General features: G+C 37.2%; 1 protein-coding gene across 1 annotated transcript in view; it reads right to left on the bottom strand.

Moving 5' to 3' along the window:
• LOC122831126 (thrombospondin type-1 domain-containing protein 7A) overlaps window positions 1-16,259 on the bottom strand; it is a 229,094-nt gene that overhangs the window by 43,775 nt on the left and 169,060 nt on the right. The window contains exons 15-18 of the mRNA XM_044117078.1: window positions 13,254-13,448; window positions 10,504-10,770; window positions 1,428-1,606; window positions 480-485 (exon numbers count right to left, since the gene is read on the bottom strand). Of these exons, the coding sequence (XP_043973013.1) occupies window positions 480-485; window positions 1,428-1,606; window positions 10,504-10,770; window positions 13,254-13,448 (647 nt within the window). The remainder of the gene's footprint in view (window positions 1-479; window positions 486-1,427; window positions 1,607-10,503; window positions 10,771-13,253; window positions 13,449-16,259) is intronic.

Raw genomic sequence — 16,259 nt, 5'->3', positions numbered from 1 at the left:
CTGAAGGAGCAGGAGAGCTGCTCTGTGAGGTGGAAGCTTGGAATCTGCAGCTGTGAGGAGGAGCTGCATCTCAAAGGCGGGGCTAGGTCTAATAAGGCGTTTTGGATGGCTGAACGGTTACCATGGAGATTAAAGGATTTCTCAAACATGGATGAAAGAATCAAAGCAAAGCTGTAGGTCTGTTTTTATGAAGGGAATAACATTAAAACATGATGTAAAGTCAAAAAAAGTCAATTAGTTTACATAATATGGCCCCTATTAATGTAAAATATATAGATTTTTTTATGTATAGATTTGCCTTAATTACTACTGATTATGTTTTTCTTTCAGAAAATTGCCTTTTGTTTGAGTCTGTTAATGATTAATCGATCACTAAATTAGCTGACGATTAATCCCAATTGAAATGATTAATCTGTCACTGACCCACTGATGTTGGTGATGGTTTATATGAGACACACGACGAACAGAGCTGCTCTTACCTGGGCCTGTGGCAGGAAGTCACGTCCGACGGGAGTTGTTGTGGATTAAGAAGAGACAGATGGATTAATGAGAGCGAGCTAACAGCTCATAAAGCGCAGAAGCCATGATTAATGCAGCATTTCAGAGAACATAATCAGAAAAGCTTTTGGCATAAATACCAAGGCGAACTAAACAGACAAGCTGCAATGCTGGGATCAACACGGCTCTGGGAAGCAGTTTTATGTTTTTAATTTTCACAAATTTGAGGAGTTCATAAGAAAACTCCATTAATGGAGCATTAATATTGTTACAGTTTCAGGGGATTCACTGATTCACCAAAATGGCAACTCAAATAAGATTAACCTTTCAGCAGAGGTGGTAGAGCACCCAAAAACTATACTCAAGTAAAAGTAAAAAGTATCCATCCAAGTTAGAGTAAAAAAGTATTTGGTAAAAAGTGTACTCAAGTACTGAGTAACTGATGAAATGATCAATTATTTATCATTTAAAAGACAGACCAAAATGTAAAATTAAGTGGAAATTTTGGTACTTCAAGGTCAAAAATTACAATAATCCACAGTAATCCACTGTAACCTCAAAGTAACAAAAAGTTAACAAAATCAGCCATAATGTTATTCCAAATCAGTTTTTCTCAATAGTAAACTTACAAAACGTCACCTGAAACTACAGGCGTGTGTCTGTGCCTGCTGAATTTTTGGCTAAAACATGTTTGTTGTAGAAAATTCAGAAATTTTACCTAAGTAAGAGCAGAAATACTTCACAATAGAATTACTCAAGTAAAAGTGAAAAAGTAGTTGAAAATACCCCTAAAAATATATTTTTTTAAAAAAGGTCACTGAAGTAAATGTAACTAGTAACACTTACTGACTCCCTTTCATATTGTAGCACCGTTCAGAAAAGATCAACACTGAAACATTTGGCTTCTCTGATGCTTTCTGTCTGCGCACCTGGTTGATGTGGTCCAGTTTTGGACACGGCCGTCCTCCATTGTACGGTTTCTCCCGAAGCCACTTGGAGCGTACTTTCACTCCACTCCCACAGGACTTGCTGCAGCGGGACCAGTTGGACCATTCACTGAGTTTACAGTCTGATGGACAGGGAATAATGCACGCCTCCTCGATATAACCTGACAGGCAGAAAGAACACAGGAGGGGGTTTAATTATACGGCAAATGGAGGCTAATCACTTTTCTTTTTTAACAAGTAGCTGCCAATTTTATAAATTATTTTAATCTGACCTCAAATGTGCACAAACAGCATACTCTACATTATTATTATAATTTTCCCTCCAGGGGGTCTTTTGTGGGCTCTAGTGTCCCTTATATGACAGTAGGCTGACAGGAAAGGGGGAAAGAGAAGGGGGAAGACATGCGGCAAATGTCAGTCGGATCCAGGAATCGAACCCGTGACGGCCGCATCGAGGACTCAAGGCCTCCAAATGTGGGTTGTGCTATCCCCTACGCCACCACAGCACGCCCATACTCTACATTATTAATAATCAAAGCAAAGATGAAGTGAAATTAGTAAGGCTTTCTGTGACAAACATCCAACAGGTTATACAACATCCTGTAGCAACAGACAAACATTAATGTTTTGAACATATTTTATTGTTTTAAGTGTTTTACGTATATCTAGAAGGGCTGACTGGAAGATGGTAATTCTAATCTCTTTTTGTCTGTCTGTTTGTATAGAAAGCTACCTATCTATTTGCTAGCTTTCTAGCTATCTACCTTTCTAGCTAGCTACCCATCTAGCTCCCATCTACATAGTTAAGGTTCTATGTTGCTTGAACCCAACTATGTCGCTTAATTTTTGGGTAGCTAGTTTTCTAAAAAATCTGTCTTAATGCAAAGTTTGAAAATGTCTTTGCACCTTTTCCTAGTGAGAAAACTGACATAATGTTTTCTTTTAGATTTTGGCCACACCTGCTGCTGATGAAATCAAAATAAAATGAGCAAAGGTGTGCTAAGAGCAAACTTAGCACACAAAATTGTGCTAAGTTTGTCGCACGTAGCTGCCAGGTTTTGGCTTCCCATTTAACAAATAACGACAGTATGAAATGTGTTTTGTATTTTTCTATTATTTTAGGAATTGGTAAAGATTAGATCACTTTTACTCAGTCTTGTATTTTTCTTTGTACCATGACTTTAAATCAAATGTATCAGTTTGAACTATTAACCTGAGCGCCGCGTTTTAATCTAAAAAACGCGGCGGTAAAATAAAACTGCACTCAGAGGCTCAAGTTATCATCGGTTACGTAAGTGTAAATTTTCACTAAAGCAATTGTTGTGTCTGGGAGAAAGCCTCATTATTTTAATCCACTGTCGCTGAGTTCACTGGGTTACAACACAGTTAATGGGTGCTGCTGTTTCTTTGGAGCTTTTTCCACCCGCAGGCTTCAATTTTCTTTGTTTCCACCAGGAAGGACTTTAGAGAAATTTCCAAAAACAAATTATTCCCCTGAACCTTTAAACTTGTACGTCACATCTCTGAAAATCAGTTTAGTGAAGAGACAATAATGCAGTTTTAGCTCATGTAACTGGTCTCTAATTTGGTTTGGTTTCATTAGGAAAATAGATTATGTGAAGTGAGCAGGAAATTCATATCCGTGTCTGTGTTCATCTACTTCCTTGGTTTATTATTATTCTTTACAGATAAAATAATTATCTGTAACTTATGACAACTGAATCTTCTAGGAAGAATTCAGCCATCAACATGTCTGACTGTAGAGATGAATAAAAGAGTTGTATTGTTAATTGCTGTGAATTTTCTGAACAAGCTTCCATTTGCGTCCAAGCAGACCAACAATCACCTCACTAAATCTTTCTTTCGACAGAGCGAGTGTCATTTATCTCCTTTCTGCAGTACGTACTGTAGCTGAGCAGTAAAGCACAACTTTCAGGCCACCAAACCATACATTTTAATTTATAGAGGGCTTCCTGCATCTCAGGAGAAGCTGGAAAGCACACTGTAAATTACACTGAAAATTTAAGATGGCTTCAAAGAATTATAGTTTTGTTACGTCCCTGTCAAAGTCTGGCCTTAAATCTGATTGAGCTGCTTTGGAATTAGCTTAATATGAGACATTAATGATGGAAAACCCTCAGATTGAGCCAAATTAAAACAATTCTGTAAAAGAAGAGTGGAGGGAAATTTTTCAAAAACGACACAAAGCTATCATTGCCAGTTAAGCAAAGCATAGCATCTTTTGAAAACCTACTCTAATGGGGACTTACTCCGCGTTAGCTATCACTAGCATGTAGAGTGACTAGCTTGTTAACACTACCAGTAGGATGTGGGTCATCACTAGCATGTTGACTAATTTTGACTTACTCCATTCTGTTTTCAAATAATGTATATGCTGATGTAAAGCAGTGCATAAATGTTCCAAAAGAGGGTGCTGTTGTTTTCCGTAATTGCTGGCAGTACAATTCTGAGATGTTTGTCCTGTCGGGGACACCGTAGTGCAGGGGATTTTTGCGCGCGAGCTGTTGTAAACCTTTCAGTGTGTTTACTGCCTGTAAGGTAAGCAGCAGCTCTGTTAGCCCGGTGTAAAGTATAGATTACGTTGGTATGCCGATCTATTTCTGTTTGTTCAGTGTGCCAGTTGGCTGCAGATTGCATTTTGTTTTGGTGATGTTTGATTGCTCTGTAGAGGAAAAACTGTTGAATGCTGACAGTGTGTTTACTGCCTCTAAGGTGGATGAAATAAACGCGCGAAAGTCTCCCCTCAACGAAGAGCCCTGTGTCCGATTCCTCTTCTGCACCGAACACACCCCACCTTCACAAAAAGAAACACAACGCAGAGCCCATAGGGTGTCTTCCACCAGCAGCAGGTCTAAAGAGGGAGAGCCTGGGTTACACTAAGATGCTAAAAATATCTAAAATGCTAAGGCTAGCTTAGATGCTGTCAGGAAAACTGAGTTCCTTTAAACCTAAAAACCCACCTGGTTAGAGCTGTTTGTGAAACATTATCAATGAAACATTAATCAACATTCTGATGTCTAACGACGGCACTTGGCAAAATGTAATGTTTCAATCCCATGACTTTGTACTTTTGTGTTTTTATATTTTAGATAAAGACCATCACTAGCAGGTAGAATGACTAGCATGTTGTCAGCACCAGTATTTTTTGGGTTATCACCAATATTGACTTACTCCATTCAGTGTGCAAACAGCATATGAGCTACATTAGCAGAAATGTATTAAATACTTTAGTGTTTACACTCATGTTTTCTTTGCTTAATATAATTAGTTTCATGATCTAAAACATTAAAATATGACAAAAAGTAGAAGAAGTCTGAAGGTTTTCCTGCAGCACTGCCTGTTTTATGTCCACCTCAATGTTTCCAAATCCACTTCAGGACCTCTCACTCTGCTGAGTTCAGCATGAACTCCATCTTGGCTCCTTCACCTCCGACCTTTAAGCACTTAAACACAGTCACTTTACATCACCGACTCTGTCACTTGGAAGCTCAGGTCGTGCGAGTCCTGCAGCAGCTGAGCTTGCACTTCACTTTGCTTTACCTGATGTGGTGCCCAGCGTCCTCAGGAAGGTTTTAGTCTCAGTCCAGGCAGGACTTTACTTTGGATGTCTTTAAAATCAATTTGCAGTCTGACACAAGTCCCTGATGTGGTCCCCAGGTGCACTTCACCCGGCTGCAGCAAACTTTCTTAACTGTCAGGAAACCAATTTTACCCGATAATGAGAGCAGCGCTTCCTGCCAGTAGTCTTAAAAGCTTTAATGGCATTCAGGATATGCAGAGAAGTCCCTTAAGAAAAGGAAAAGCTTTGTAGGAACAGCAAGAATCTCCCTCCATTTTACATTGAATTACATAGAAGAGCAGCTCAGACAATTTTACCACAGTAACATTTTGGAAATTAAAACACTGCTAATTATGCCCCTAAAGTGAATAATTTAAATATTTCTAAAAAGTCTTCAGCCTCCTTGGTATTTATTTTGGCGCTTCGGCTAAAAATGGTCAATAAAACCAATAAACCAGAACAGAAATGTATTGATTATTCAAAACAGTTTACCTTATTACTGAAAAAATGTCATTGAATACTACTTCTTTAGGGCCGATAGTATTTATACAGAAATAAGTGATGCAGTTGATAAACAATTACAATTTTAAAAAATCAACAAAACTACAGTCATTTTAGTGAACAGGCTTCTAGTATTGATTTTGTAAATATTAATTTAAATTTTTTTGAGTAGCAGAGTAGAGAAACTGCAACTTCACATCAAGAACACTGCAAAAACACAAAATCTTACCAAGTAATTTTAGTCTAGTTTCCAATGTAAATATCTTATTACACTTAATATTGTGTATCTTATTACACAATATTAAGGACATTTTTTCATCCTTACTATTGATGAAAAAATTCTTCTTCCACTGAAAGATTATTTCACTTATAACAAAATATTTTCCCATGTCACAAGTGAAATAATATGCCAGTAGAACCAGAACTTTTAAATTAATATTGAGGAATTATTGACTTAAAACAAGCTCCTATATCCTGCTGAAAAGTTACTGGTTGGTTTTGTCTTATTTATAGTGTAATAAGATATTTACACTGAAAACTAGACTAAAATTACTTGGTAAGATTTTGTATTTTTGCAGTGTTCTTTAATGGTTACATTGCCAATGTAAAGATTTTATTGTTTTTTTGTCCCTCACTCTGAAATATTTATTTACTCTCCAAAAAGTGACGTCCTAAATCTTGGATCAGTCGTTATCACTTTCCATTTTTGGTTTTTTATCTGGTGGAATAAAGAGGTCAGTCTCACAGTTTGCCTGATCTGGATCACAGCCGGCAGCATCGTGTTAGCCGCCGAGTCGAGGAGGGACAGTTCCTTTCTTCTTCTATCAAGTTTTCAAGTGACGGTGGCTGAGATGGAGGGAGCGGCAGAACCAATGACGAATAAAAGAGATTTAATGATAGCTTTGAGATTCACAGGAGCAAACGCTTGCTCAACATGGTATGGTTATTGTGAGCATCTCAAGGAACATTTTGTTGTCGTCGACTGTAATTACGTCCTGAAATAAATGCACTAACCGGGAGCTGCACAGGTGTAACCATGCAGAGCGGCGTCCTGATGATGATGAGCCGCCATCACACCCACGCTCAGATTAACCATCTGAATCCGTGACTCACACGAGGAAACTAAAACCCTGTTTAAATATGCACAGCGCTGATGCGTTCGTTCAGCCGTCTTTCCATTTCACAGCAATTTTTCCGGCGCGTTTCGGAGGCGACCATCTTTGCTTGAAGTCTCTGGATCTGAGATAAGACCGCCATACAAGGAGGACACAAGAGCTTCTGTCAGAAGAAAAAGCCTGCAAATTTTGAAATTTAGGATTTAAAGTAAGTCCCTGCTCATGTGAGCTTTAAGCCCACAAACAAACGTCTCACTTTGGATGAATTTCAGAGAAAAAGGATTCTGCAGTGTTGGGTTGTGTTATAATAAATTTCACACCTTGAACTGAGAAGTGAATGGAGGAAAGGAGTCAACTCAGATTTAAATTATGATTTATGTCGCACTACAGCTCAGGATTATAATGCAGAATTGTTTATGACACGCTGGAGATGTTGAAAACGGGATAAACTCTTCATTTAGTCGAGGTAAACTTTAACATTTAAATATGCTAGCTGAGTCCTTAGATTAGTTTATATCGATCATTTATATCAAATGTCAAAATACTATTATTGCCTAGATGGAATTTAGCGAAACGTTTCCACCAAACACATCAATCTGAAGCGTAAAGAATAGTTTATTACTTCGATAAATGGGGTGATTTTGGGGTGGAGTTGGTTTTTTCTTCATGCTGTTCACTGTGAATCAGCCAGCCATTAATAATTAATAATCAATAAATATTAATGACTAATTGTGTTTGTTGTTTATTAGTGGAAGTGGAAAAATAAACCTTTTTTGTAAGAAATGCTGGAAGACTTTATGGGAGGGAATGATTTTAAACCAAACAGACAGATTTCCAGAATCGAGTGAAAACTCTTCAGATTTGGATTTTGATGATCGGAACCGTCATGGCCGACAAGGCGACCTGCAGAACCACCAAGTTTAGAGATACGCTAAAAACACCAGTTTTTGTTTTTTTTATATATCCTGTGTTTAAAATTTTTAAAAAATGTTTTTCTTTTTGTCGAAAATTTTACAACAAACATTACGTTAGGATTTTATTTAAAGTGATGTTAGTTTAGAAACGCGTTGGTTCTCCTGTAAAACGGGATGTTGTCTGGTGTCTCTTCAGAGGCTTTTATTACCTCTTCGTGTTTTAATGCAATATTTGCATTGAAAAGGGAGATTTATTTCACTAGGTCACAAACGAACAACATTTTTTTATATTTTAAAGCTTAAACTAAATAACATTGTAGTTCTTAAAAAAAAAAAAATCTAAACCAATTTTTCAAAAGAGTTTGTCATTTTCTTTCAAAGTTAATCAGCGTATCACCTACTGGTGTTTTTTTTTTTTATAAATTGTGACATCGGTTAAGGATTTTAGACAAGACTCATAACTTAAAAATATTTGGTCAAACTTTTTTTTCTCATAAATTTAGAAAGACATTTTAAATGTTTTTTGCTGGTTTTTTTTTTTCAAACAAACTGATTCATCATGGTCAAAGAAAATGGCTACACTTTGATTTTTCCCATGACTGAATGAGCTAAAAAAAAAAAAGAAAATTGAGAAAGACTGAAGATGTGTTGATCCTAAATAACGAAACATTTTTACTATTTAGAAAAAGTCCTGATCCAATCAATAAGTACGCAGGAGCATCTAAATAACCTAAAATGTTTTTGAAATGTTAATTTATTCCAGTAATTCATCTTAAAAAGTGAAACTTGCATATTGGATAGATTCATTACACACAGAGTGAAATTAAAACTTTTAGTGCAATTAATATTTTAGATGTTTTGTACAGAAATGGTCAAATTCAGACCAGGTTTCTTTAGAAACAAACAAAACATTTATGAGACAGTTGTTCCAATACATCTGGGATCGGCTCCAATCCTTAATTATCAATATTATTTGATAAATTTACTTGATTGAGACCCCAAACTACAACTAGCCATCATTTTTCATATTCAGAAAAATAAAATACCTTAAAATATGAATATCCCTAAGAAAGAACCCAACAAAACCCACTTTGAACAAAAAGCATAACCCATCCATCATCTCTGGCTAACTCCAATCAATCAGATAAATGAACCACAGAGTACACAACACTAAATAAGAAAGGGGAACAGTGCGAGGAGGTCGTAAAGCTCACAAACATTTTTTCCCTCTGAGAAAAAGCCTCTGGTGCTGTTATTCACTCCTCTTATTAAAGAACAGAGACGCGCTTCAGGCTGTCGCCACGGTTACAGTAAAACATCAGCAGCTTCTGGTAGCTTCTAGCTATAACACATGAACATCCACCGTACAGCCTCCAATTAGATTAAACTAACGGCAAATAAAAGCAAAATTCTTCGTATTTTTAGTTACAGTATAATAAGTGACACAAATGGTACTTTAGGCTTTAAATACAGTACAAAAGAAAAAAAACAACTTGATTTTAAGACTAATTGAAACTTAAAGAGCTTCAATTAGTCCAGACAATATGAGGAATCTGTGAGGTTTACTGAGCCAACAACGGATCAGAAAACTGTAATGTTGGTACCCTGCAGTGAGCTAGGAAAAGCTGTGATGGTTGGGTCTTTGCCCAATTGGACGGGTTGAGAGAAGACCTAAACAACAGCAACAACAAGTGAAAACAAGAGAAATTTCTGCTGCCTTAGGAGTCAGTTTTTTGTAAGGAGGTATTGATCGGAAAGCAGAGAAGAGCAAAGAAAAGCGGTTCTGTGTGGAGTGAGCTGCTGACTCTGTCGGGTCAGCTTGTGTTGAGAATGCAGAGGAAGTGACACTTGCAGTTTGTAAGTCTATTCAACACAAAGGAAGTTTTAGAAAGCCAGGAGTGAGTTTGTATTTCTGAGACGAGAGGGAGTCTTACTACACAGACCAGATGTGTCCACATATTTTGCTATGTTGACAAAAATTGTCAGGTCAAAAGTACTTACAGGCAGAAAAAATGTATAAAACCACAAAACATTACAGTATGCTTTCGCCACTGCTCAAAAATAAACAAAAACTCTAATAGTTTTGTTATTTATTAAAGGAAAGAGACGTTTACGTCATTGTAAATCCACAAGAATTTTCCAGTTTGCAAATTATTTAGGGCTCAGATTAAAATACTAAGAGAAACATTCTGCCTATTTTAAGAAATAAAAACAGGATTTGTGTCACTCTCTCTTTAAAAGTTTTTTACTCCACAACAAATGGAAAGGTCCAATCTGGTTAGTAAATCCCTCTGCTAAATCCTTCTTAACCATAGAATTGAAAAATTAAGGTTCTAAAGTTAATATGTAATTATTTTTAGAAGGGTCCTTGCAGAGTTTATTTTGTAGCAGCGGAGGTAAACATAGCTGCATAAATGTAAATGAATGTAGAACACCTGATTGAAGTCATCAGTCAGAAGATTCTTCAGATTTGCTGTGATACAGACAGCTACAAAAGATCTCTCCTGCCAACAGGCATCACCATCTGAACTCTGAAGAACCTGAATTAATGAGTCACAGCAACATTTAATTTGTTTGATTCTGTGAATGTGGACTGGCTGGTTGACCTTTGATGACCTCTGGAAAAAATTATTAATATCTTTAAAAAGCTAGAGGCACAAACATTTTTTTTTGCTGCACAAATGCTTGATACTAATTTTGTTTAATTTGAAGAAGGTGGGCGGCCATCTTCACTCAGGTTGCACCCCAATCATTATGCCTGGTTCATGTCTGGCAGAGAGTTTTCTGCTTAATCGCCCAAAGCTAGTGATCTTGACTTTACATCAAAAGAACATTTCTCCAACTAATTATGTATTAGTTGGAGAAAACTAAAAATGTATCAGTTGGTTGAAAATTACTGTACAACCCTTCATTTAACCGAACTGACGGAGTGAAGTGACTCCACTCACCGTGGCTGTTGCAGCGTGAGGTCTCCACCAGCCGGTTGTCTTGGTCGTAGCACACCATGGCCTGATAGCGGTAGCCCTGTCCGCACTCCTTGATGTCTCCCTGGACCTTCATCGGCGCAGTGCCGTCTGCCCTCCCCCCCTCAGGCAGGATGCAGTCAGACCACTTCCCCACCGGCTGGGCGTTGTACTTATCGCAGGGACAGTACTGCGTCTCGCTCAGAGGGTACATCTGTGTGTTTTTGCACTTGTCCTTCTTTTTGCTTCTCCCTGAAGAGTGAAGAGGTACAACAGATTAGCAAAAAGCAAATTCAGGTATTTGCTAACATCAGTGTGTCTTGGTTTATGCTCCAGTATTAAATTATGAAATAATAAGGAAGAAATTAAAGGAGAAATATTCAGCTAAATTTACATTTTGTACACTTTTGTACTTCCAATTGGGTCTTAGCTGCTTCTAAAAACAAAGTGCTTATAAAAACCCACACAGCCGTTTTTTGGTAATAAGTCATTGAAAATGACCTGTTTCTAAATACATCAGAATGTAACCATAGCCCGTTGCCTAGCAACCCTAGCACCCTAATTTCCTCTGGTTTTAATGTCCCTTTGGGATTGTAAAATATTTTTGAATATGAATTTGAAGCCGAGCTCCAGTACTCTTGGTCAGCTGGTTTTACCCCTGTATGAACTGTACAATGGCTGCTGGAAAAGACAACGGTTGTTAACACATTATCTAAGAATGGTTTTGTGTAAAAATGACAAGACAAAGAAGAGCTGAAAGCAGGTCGCACATAAACTAACAACAAATTTAAAGTTTGTTACTTTAAATTCCTCAGTTGAGAGAAACGTTCTCATTCCAGCAGTCCATCATTAAGCAGCCATTTCACATGCAAATGAGGAGATGATTTGCTTTTTGACAACCGAAAATACCTTTACTGGCTTTTTTTTTTTTTCTTTTTCTTCTTCTTAGAAAATTATTTGCATGTTTTTGCCTTGTTTATTTCCCCATCCGGAACAAAGTTGCTCCTTAACTGCATCAAAGCTGTGTGCTGTAATTTGTCTGGAAACATTGCAACGACTGACAGGCAGGAGAAAAGAATACATTATGTTCCACATAATGATATTTTTTTCCTTTTGCCACCCACTTTATCAGTTGACTGTGACACAGAAATTTGAAAAGATGAGGTTATATAAAATTCAATCTTGAACTAAAACCTGAAGGTTAATATTGAGTCTCTTAATGTTTTCCAGGTAATACAAGTTGTAGGTTTTGTAGAAAAAGCAAAGGCTTCTAATCTTATTTCACAATGTTTTTATTTTCAGTTTGATCTCCCAGACTGCCCAGCTCACAGCGAGTAGAAAAACTACAAAATGAGAATTAAAGTATTAAATTGTGAATTAAATCCTGAACATGGAGAGAATTTGAGCACAGACAAGCATCATGAGTAACATTATTACTCCTGATCCACCTGCTGTTTCTATGTCCTCAAACTGTCAACATTTTTGTTCTTTGTTCATGAAACCAGATATGTGAGAAATGAAATCTCCCCTATTATTTTAACAAAGCTGCTGTCCATCTGCAGCTTTGAGCCAAAGAGATAACAACTCTTCTCTCTTTGGTTGTTATCAGACACTTTTCAAGTTTCTGTTTGCTGCTTAGTAAAGGATGTGGACCAGCAGACCACCTTTAGTCAGAGTATTTGTTCCCATTAAAAGGCTTTTCTGAGAGTCTCTACCAACGTTCTGATGCAGATTGATTCAACTAAATGTTTGTTGATGTTTATTCTGGCCGTAAACTCGTCTTTAGACACAGCCACTGTTAGATCTGTTTGATAGGTTGATGTCCGCTCTCTCCATATTTGTCTGTCAGATCATTTGTTGATGCTACATCAAAGTACAAATCTCCCCCTTGTCTGGTTCAATTTAGGGAACTGCAAGGTTCCATTTTGTGGCCTCTGTTCTTAATAAGCTGACCTTTTATGCAACATTTTGCATGTTTTTGTTCTTCCATTTGGGTCTCTGCTGCGTCTAGAAACAACAGAAGCGATTAACAAAAAAAGACTTGAAAATCAAGTTAATGTTAAGTTAATGAGTCGTTTCAAAAACCCTCAGAATGTAACGTCACAAATAAGCAGGCGCTGCCCGTTACCAAGCAACCCCAGTGGAGCCCAGCATGTTACCTAGCAACCCAAGCTGAGCTCTGGAACGTTTGGTCAACTAGTTTTTCAGCTGAAAAACACAAGTGTACGGTTGTCAGAGATGTACGGTTGCATAATTGTGCATCCGTTTGCAGCCGTCTTCATGTGGGAGTGTAAACGTTGAGTTGGGGGCGTGGCCAGCAGCACCTTAATAAAATTTAAAGTGACAAGACGTCCTAAAAAACAGCTAAAAGGAGCTCAAAATAGACAGAACTAAAATATTATCTTGAATGCTTTTGTGCAAATAATGTAATGAATATGTTTTTTTTATCACCCAAGGATCTACACTAACCTGGTAAAGGAAGCTTAGTAGGTCACATTTAAAGTTTCCTACTCTTAAGACTTCACAATTCACTGCACCAACATTGTTGCTTGATTTTTATGACCAGAAAGCATCCTGACTCCGCTGAAGCTGATAAACAGTTTTAGACTTGCTCTGTCCCTCCAGAGACGTCACTCTGAGTGGCACCTCACTGAGACCAACCTACAGAGAAAACGAGCGGCTTTGAGACGGGTTCACAGCAGCGCATTGTTTGAGCCGTCTTCCCCAGTCCTCACCTATCAATGCCCTCTTTCTGGTCCGGACCCCCACACAGTCAGCTGTGCAGGAGGAGAACTTGGACCAGTTGGTTAACTGGCAGTCATCCTGGCAGGGGAGCTGACAGCGCTGAGTGATGGCGGGCATGGACTTGGCGGACTTCAGGCACTCGCTGATGTCGGCCTGCGTCCCGTCCAGCTGGCGGCAGGACACAGCTGGAACAATCAGACGAGGTTAGGGAGAAAGAGAAAAAGTGTATAAATTAGGACATTAGTCTTTATTAGTGGTTTAACATGCTGCTTGCCGGATATTAAAAGGTTGTTCAAGATCAAGTTATGCAGTAGACTTTATTTTATTATTTTAGTTATTTGTGGTTCCTACTGAGCACAGTTAACAAAATAATCTACCTTCAGATCTAACATATAAAAAGGAGAAAAAGTTTGAGTTTAGTGCTTAAGTTGCGTTTTCACATCTGAGAGTCCAGTAGATTTGGTTTGATTGAGGACCAAAATTGCAACATTTGTTACATTTTCAGCTGCTGTGGTTCGCATTCACACTGCACTGTGTCAAACGATCCCAACTAACTGAAAAACCTGTTCCCCTCCTCACCTGTGGTGGCGCTGCACAAAGAACTACTGAAGGAAACTGCACAGAACCTCTGAAGAAGACCAGCACAACTTCCTTCTTCAGAAAATGTAAACAAATGTTTAACCACAGAAATTTTGATCAAAATAGACCAAAATTTTGACCAAAAATACTTGGTCCGAGTATTTTAGCTTAGTTTCTAGTGCAAATATCTTAGCAAACTGGAAATAAGACAAAACTAGTTTGTAAGTAACTTTTTAGTAAGGTATAGAGGCTTGTTTTAAACAAATAATTCCTTAATATTGATGAAAAAGTTCTTGTTCTATTGGCAGATTATTGAACTTATAACAAGACATTTTCCCATGTTATCAATTAATTTATCAGCCAATAGAATAAATACTTTTTCATCAATATTAGAAATTATTTACTTAAAAGAAGCTTTTACGTCAAATTTAATTTTACGGTAATTTGTTTTATTTAAAGTGTAGTAAGATATTTGCACTAGAAACTAGACTAAAATTACTTGGCAAGATTTTGTGTTTTTGCAGTGCACAGCTCCCCAAACACACTGCACTTTCTAGTCAAATGAACCAGAGTTTGATTAAAACAAACTAAACAGGACTGGTGTGAATAAACCCTAATGGAGCGCATCTCTCCAGTTTTAACATCCTTACACAGGCTGGATTTTAGAATACTTTTAATTTATTAATCACTAAAGCGCTTGCAGACAAGCAGATGCTCTCCATGCAGGAAGAGGTGCAGTGAACATCACTCTGGTGATTTGATTTGAAGTGTCACACATATTCCATTAACACCTTGGAAAATTGTGTCACCTTATGAAAATTGGTTCAATAAATCTCATTTAAAGAACACCTGAACAAAAAATAAACTCGAGCTGCAAAATTCAGATTGGATCTCACGGGAGGTTTAAAAACAATTATGAAAGCAGGCAGACACAAATGCGAACGCGCTTCGATTGGCTTAAAACGCCACAAGTCAATTAGCTTTTAGCCGCATCCTCCTGCTCTTTGTTCCTTCAATAAAGGGTATTACAAGTGCTGCTGCAGTATTTCATTTTCCTGTGACGCAGACGTTCTGCAGAGCTGTACCTTTATGGAGAAATCAATCTCTGAGCACATTGTGGTCAAACCCCCGCGGGCGCTGCTATTGGTTCGGAAAGCCTCTGTCTATTGGTGTGTGAGGTCACGTCTTATTGTTTGTGGGTTTGTGTGCGCTGCAGGGAGAGAAGAGCTTGTGGCTTTGTGTGTTTAATGGAGCCTCTACTGTGTTTTTCTCCCTTTAAGGTGAGAGTCACTACAGGTAAATATCAGGATATAAGAGTTTCTCTTTGGATCCGACTCAATAACAAAATCAAACATGACAAAGAGTCACAAGGAATAAAATTAGGGATCTGATCTATAGTAAAGTTTTGCTTTTACTCTACAGTATTTTATCCTTTAGTCTGTCACACAGAACATCTATTTCTATTTGATACAGAAAAACAGAGCTAAATTAAAACATCTTTTTATTAAACAAATATAATCAACAGCGTTGAGTAGTAACTAGTTACATTTAATCAATTACATTAACTTGAGTAACTTTATTGAAAAAGTTTACTTTTAGGAGTATTTTTACTACGCTGTACTTTAAACTTTCACTTGAGTAATTTCATTATGAAGTATTTCTACTCTTATTTCAGTAAAATTTTTGGATTTTCTGCCCACTGAATGCAAAACAAACATATTTTAACCAAAAATTCACCAGACGCAGACACACACCTGCAGGTTTTGTTAAAGGTTTATGTGTTTATGTCATTTAAACATTTTCTTTTGCCTGATTTTGTTATTTTTTTGCCACTTAAATGAATTTTTGTCATTTTAGTCCTAAAAATACCTAAATTTTCACTTCACTATATATTTTGATCCATCTGATGATGTAGTTTTTAAATATTAAATGATTGAGAATTTGATTAGTCACTCAATCATCTACATTTTTCAATGTTTTGCAACCCAGTAAATCGTAAAATCTAAACTTGAAGAAATCCTGCGAAAACGTGAAATATTACCAAGTGTTTGTCTACTTTCTACTGCAAATATCTCATTAAACTTGAAATAAGAGAAAAGTAACTTACAAGTAACTTTTCAGCAAGATAAAGGAGCTGATTTTACGTTAATAGTACCTTGACATTGCTGGAAAAATAGTAGTTACTCAGGTAGATTATTACACCTGTAACATATCATTTCTCCCGTGTTGTAAGTGAAATAATCTGCCTGTGAAACTGGAACTCTTTCCATCAAGATTAAGGAATAACTGACTTAAAACAATATTCTATATGTTGCTGAAAAGTTACTTCTAAATTAGTTTTGACTTATTTCAAGTGAGCGAAGGCATTTGCACTAGAAAGTAGACAAAATACTTTGTAATATTTTGTGTTTTTGCAG

This window comes from Gambusia affinis, linkage group LG05 (assembly GCF_019740435.1).
Source record: "Gambusia affinis linkage group LG05, SWU_Gaff_1.0, whole genome shotgun sequence".
Classification (NCBI taxonomy): Eukaryota; Metazoa; Chordata; class Actinopteri; order Cyprinodontiformes; family Poeciliidae; genus Gambusia; species Gambusia affinis.
This window is presented reverse-complemented; position numbering and strand designations above follow the sequence as displayed.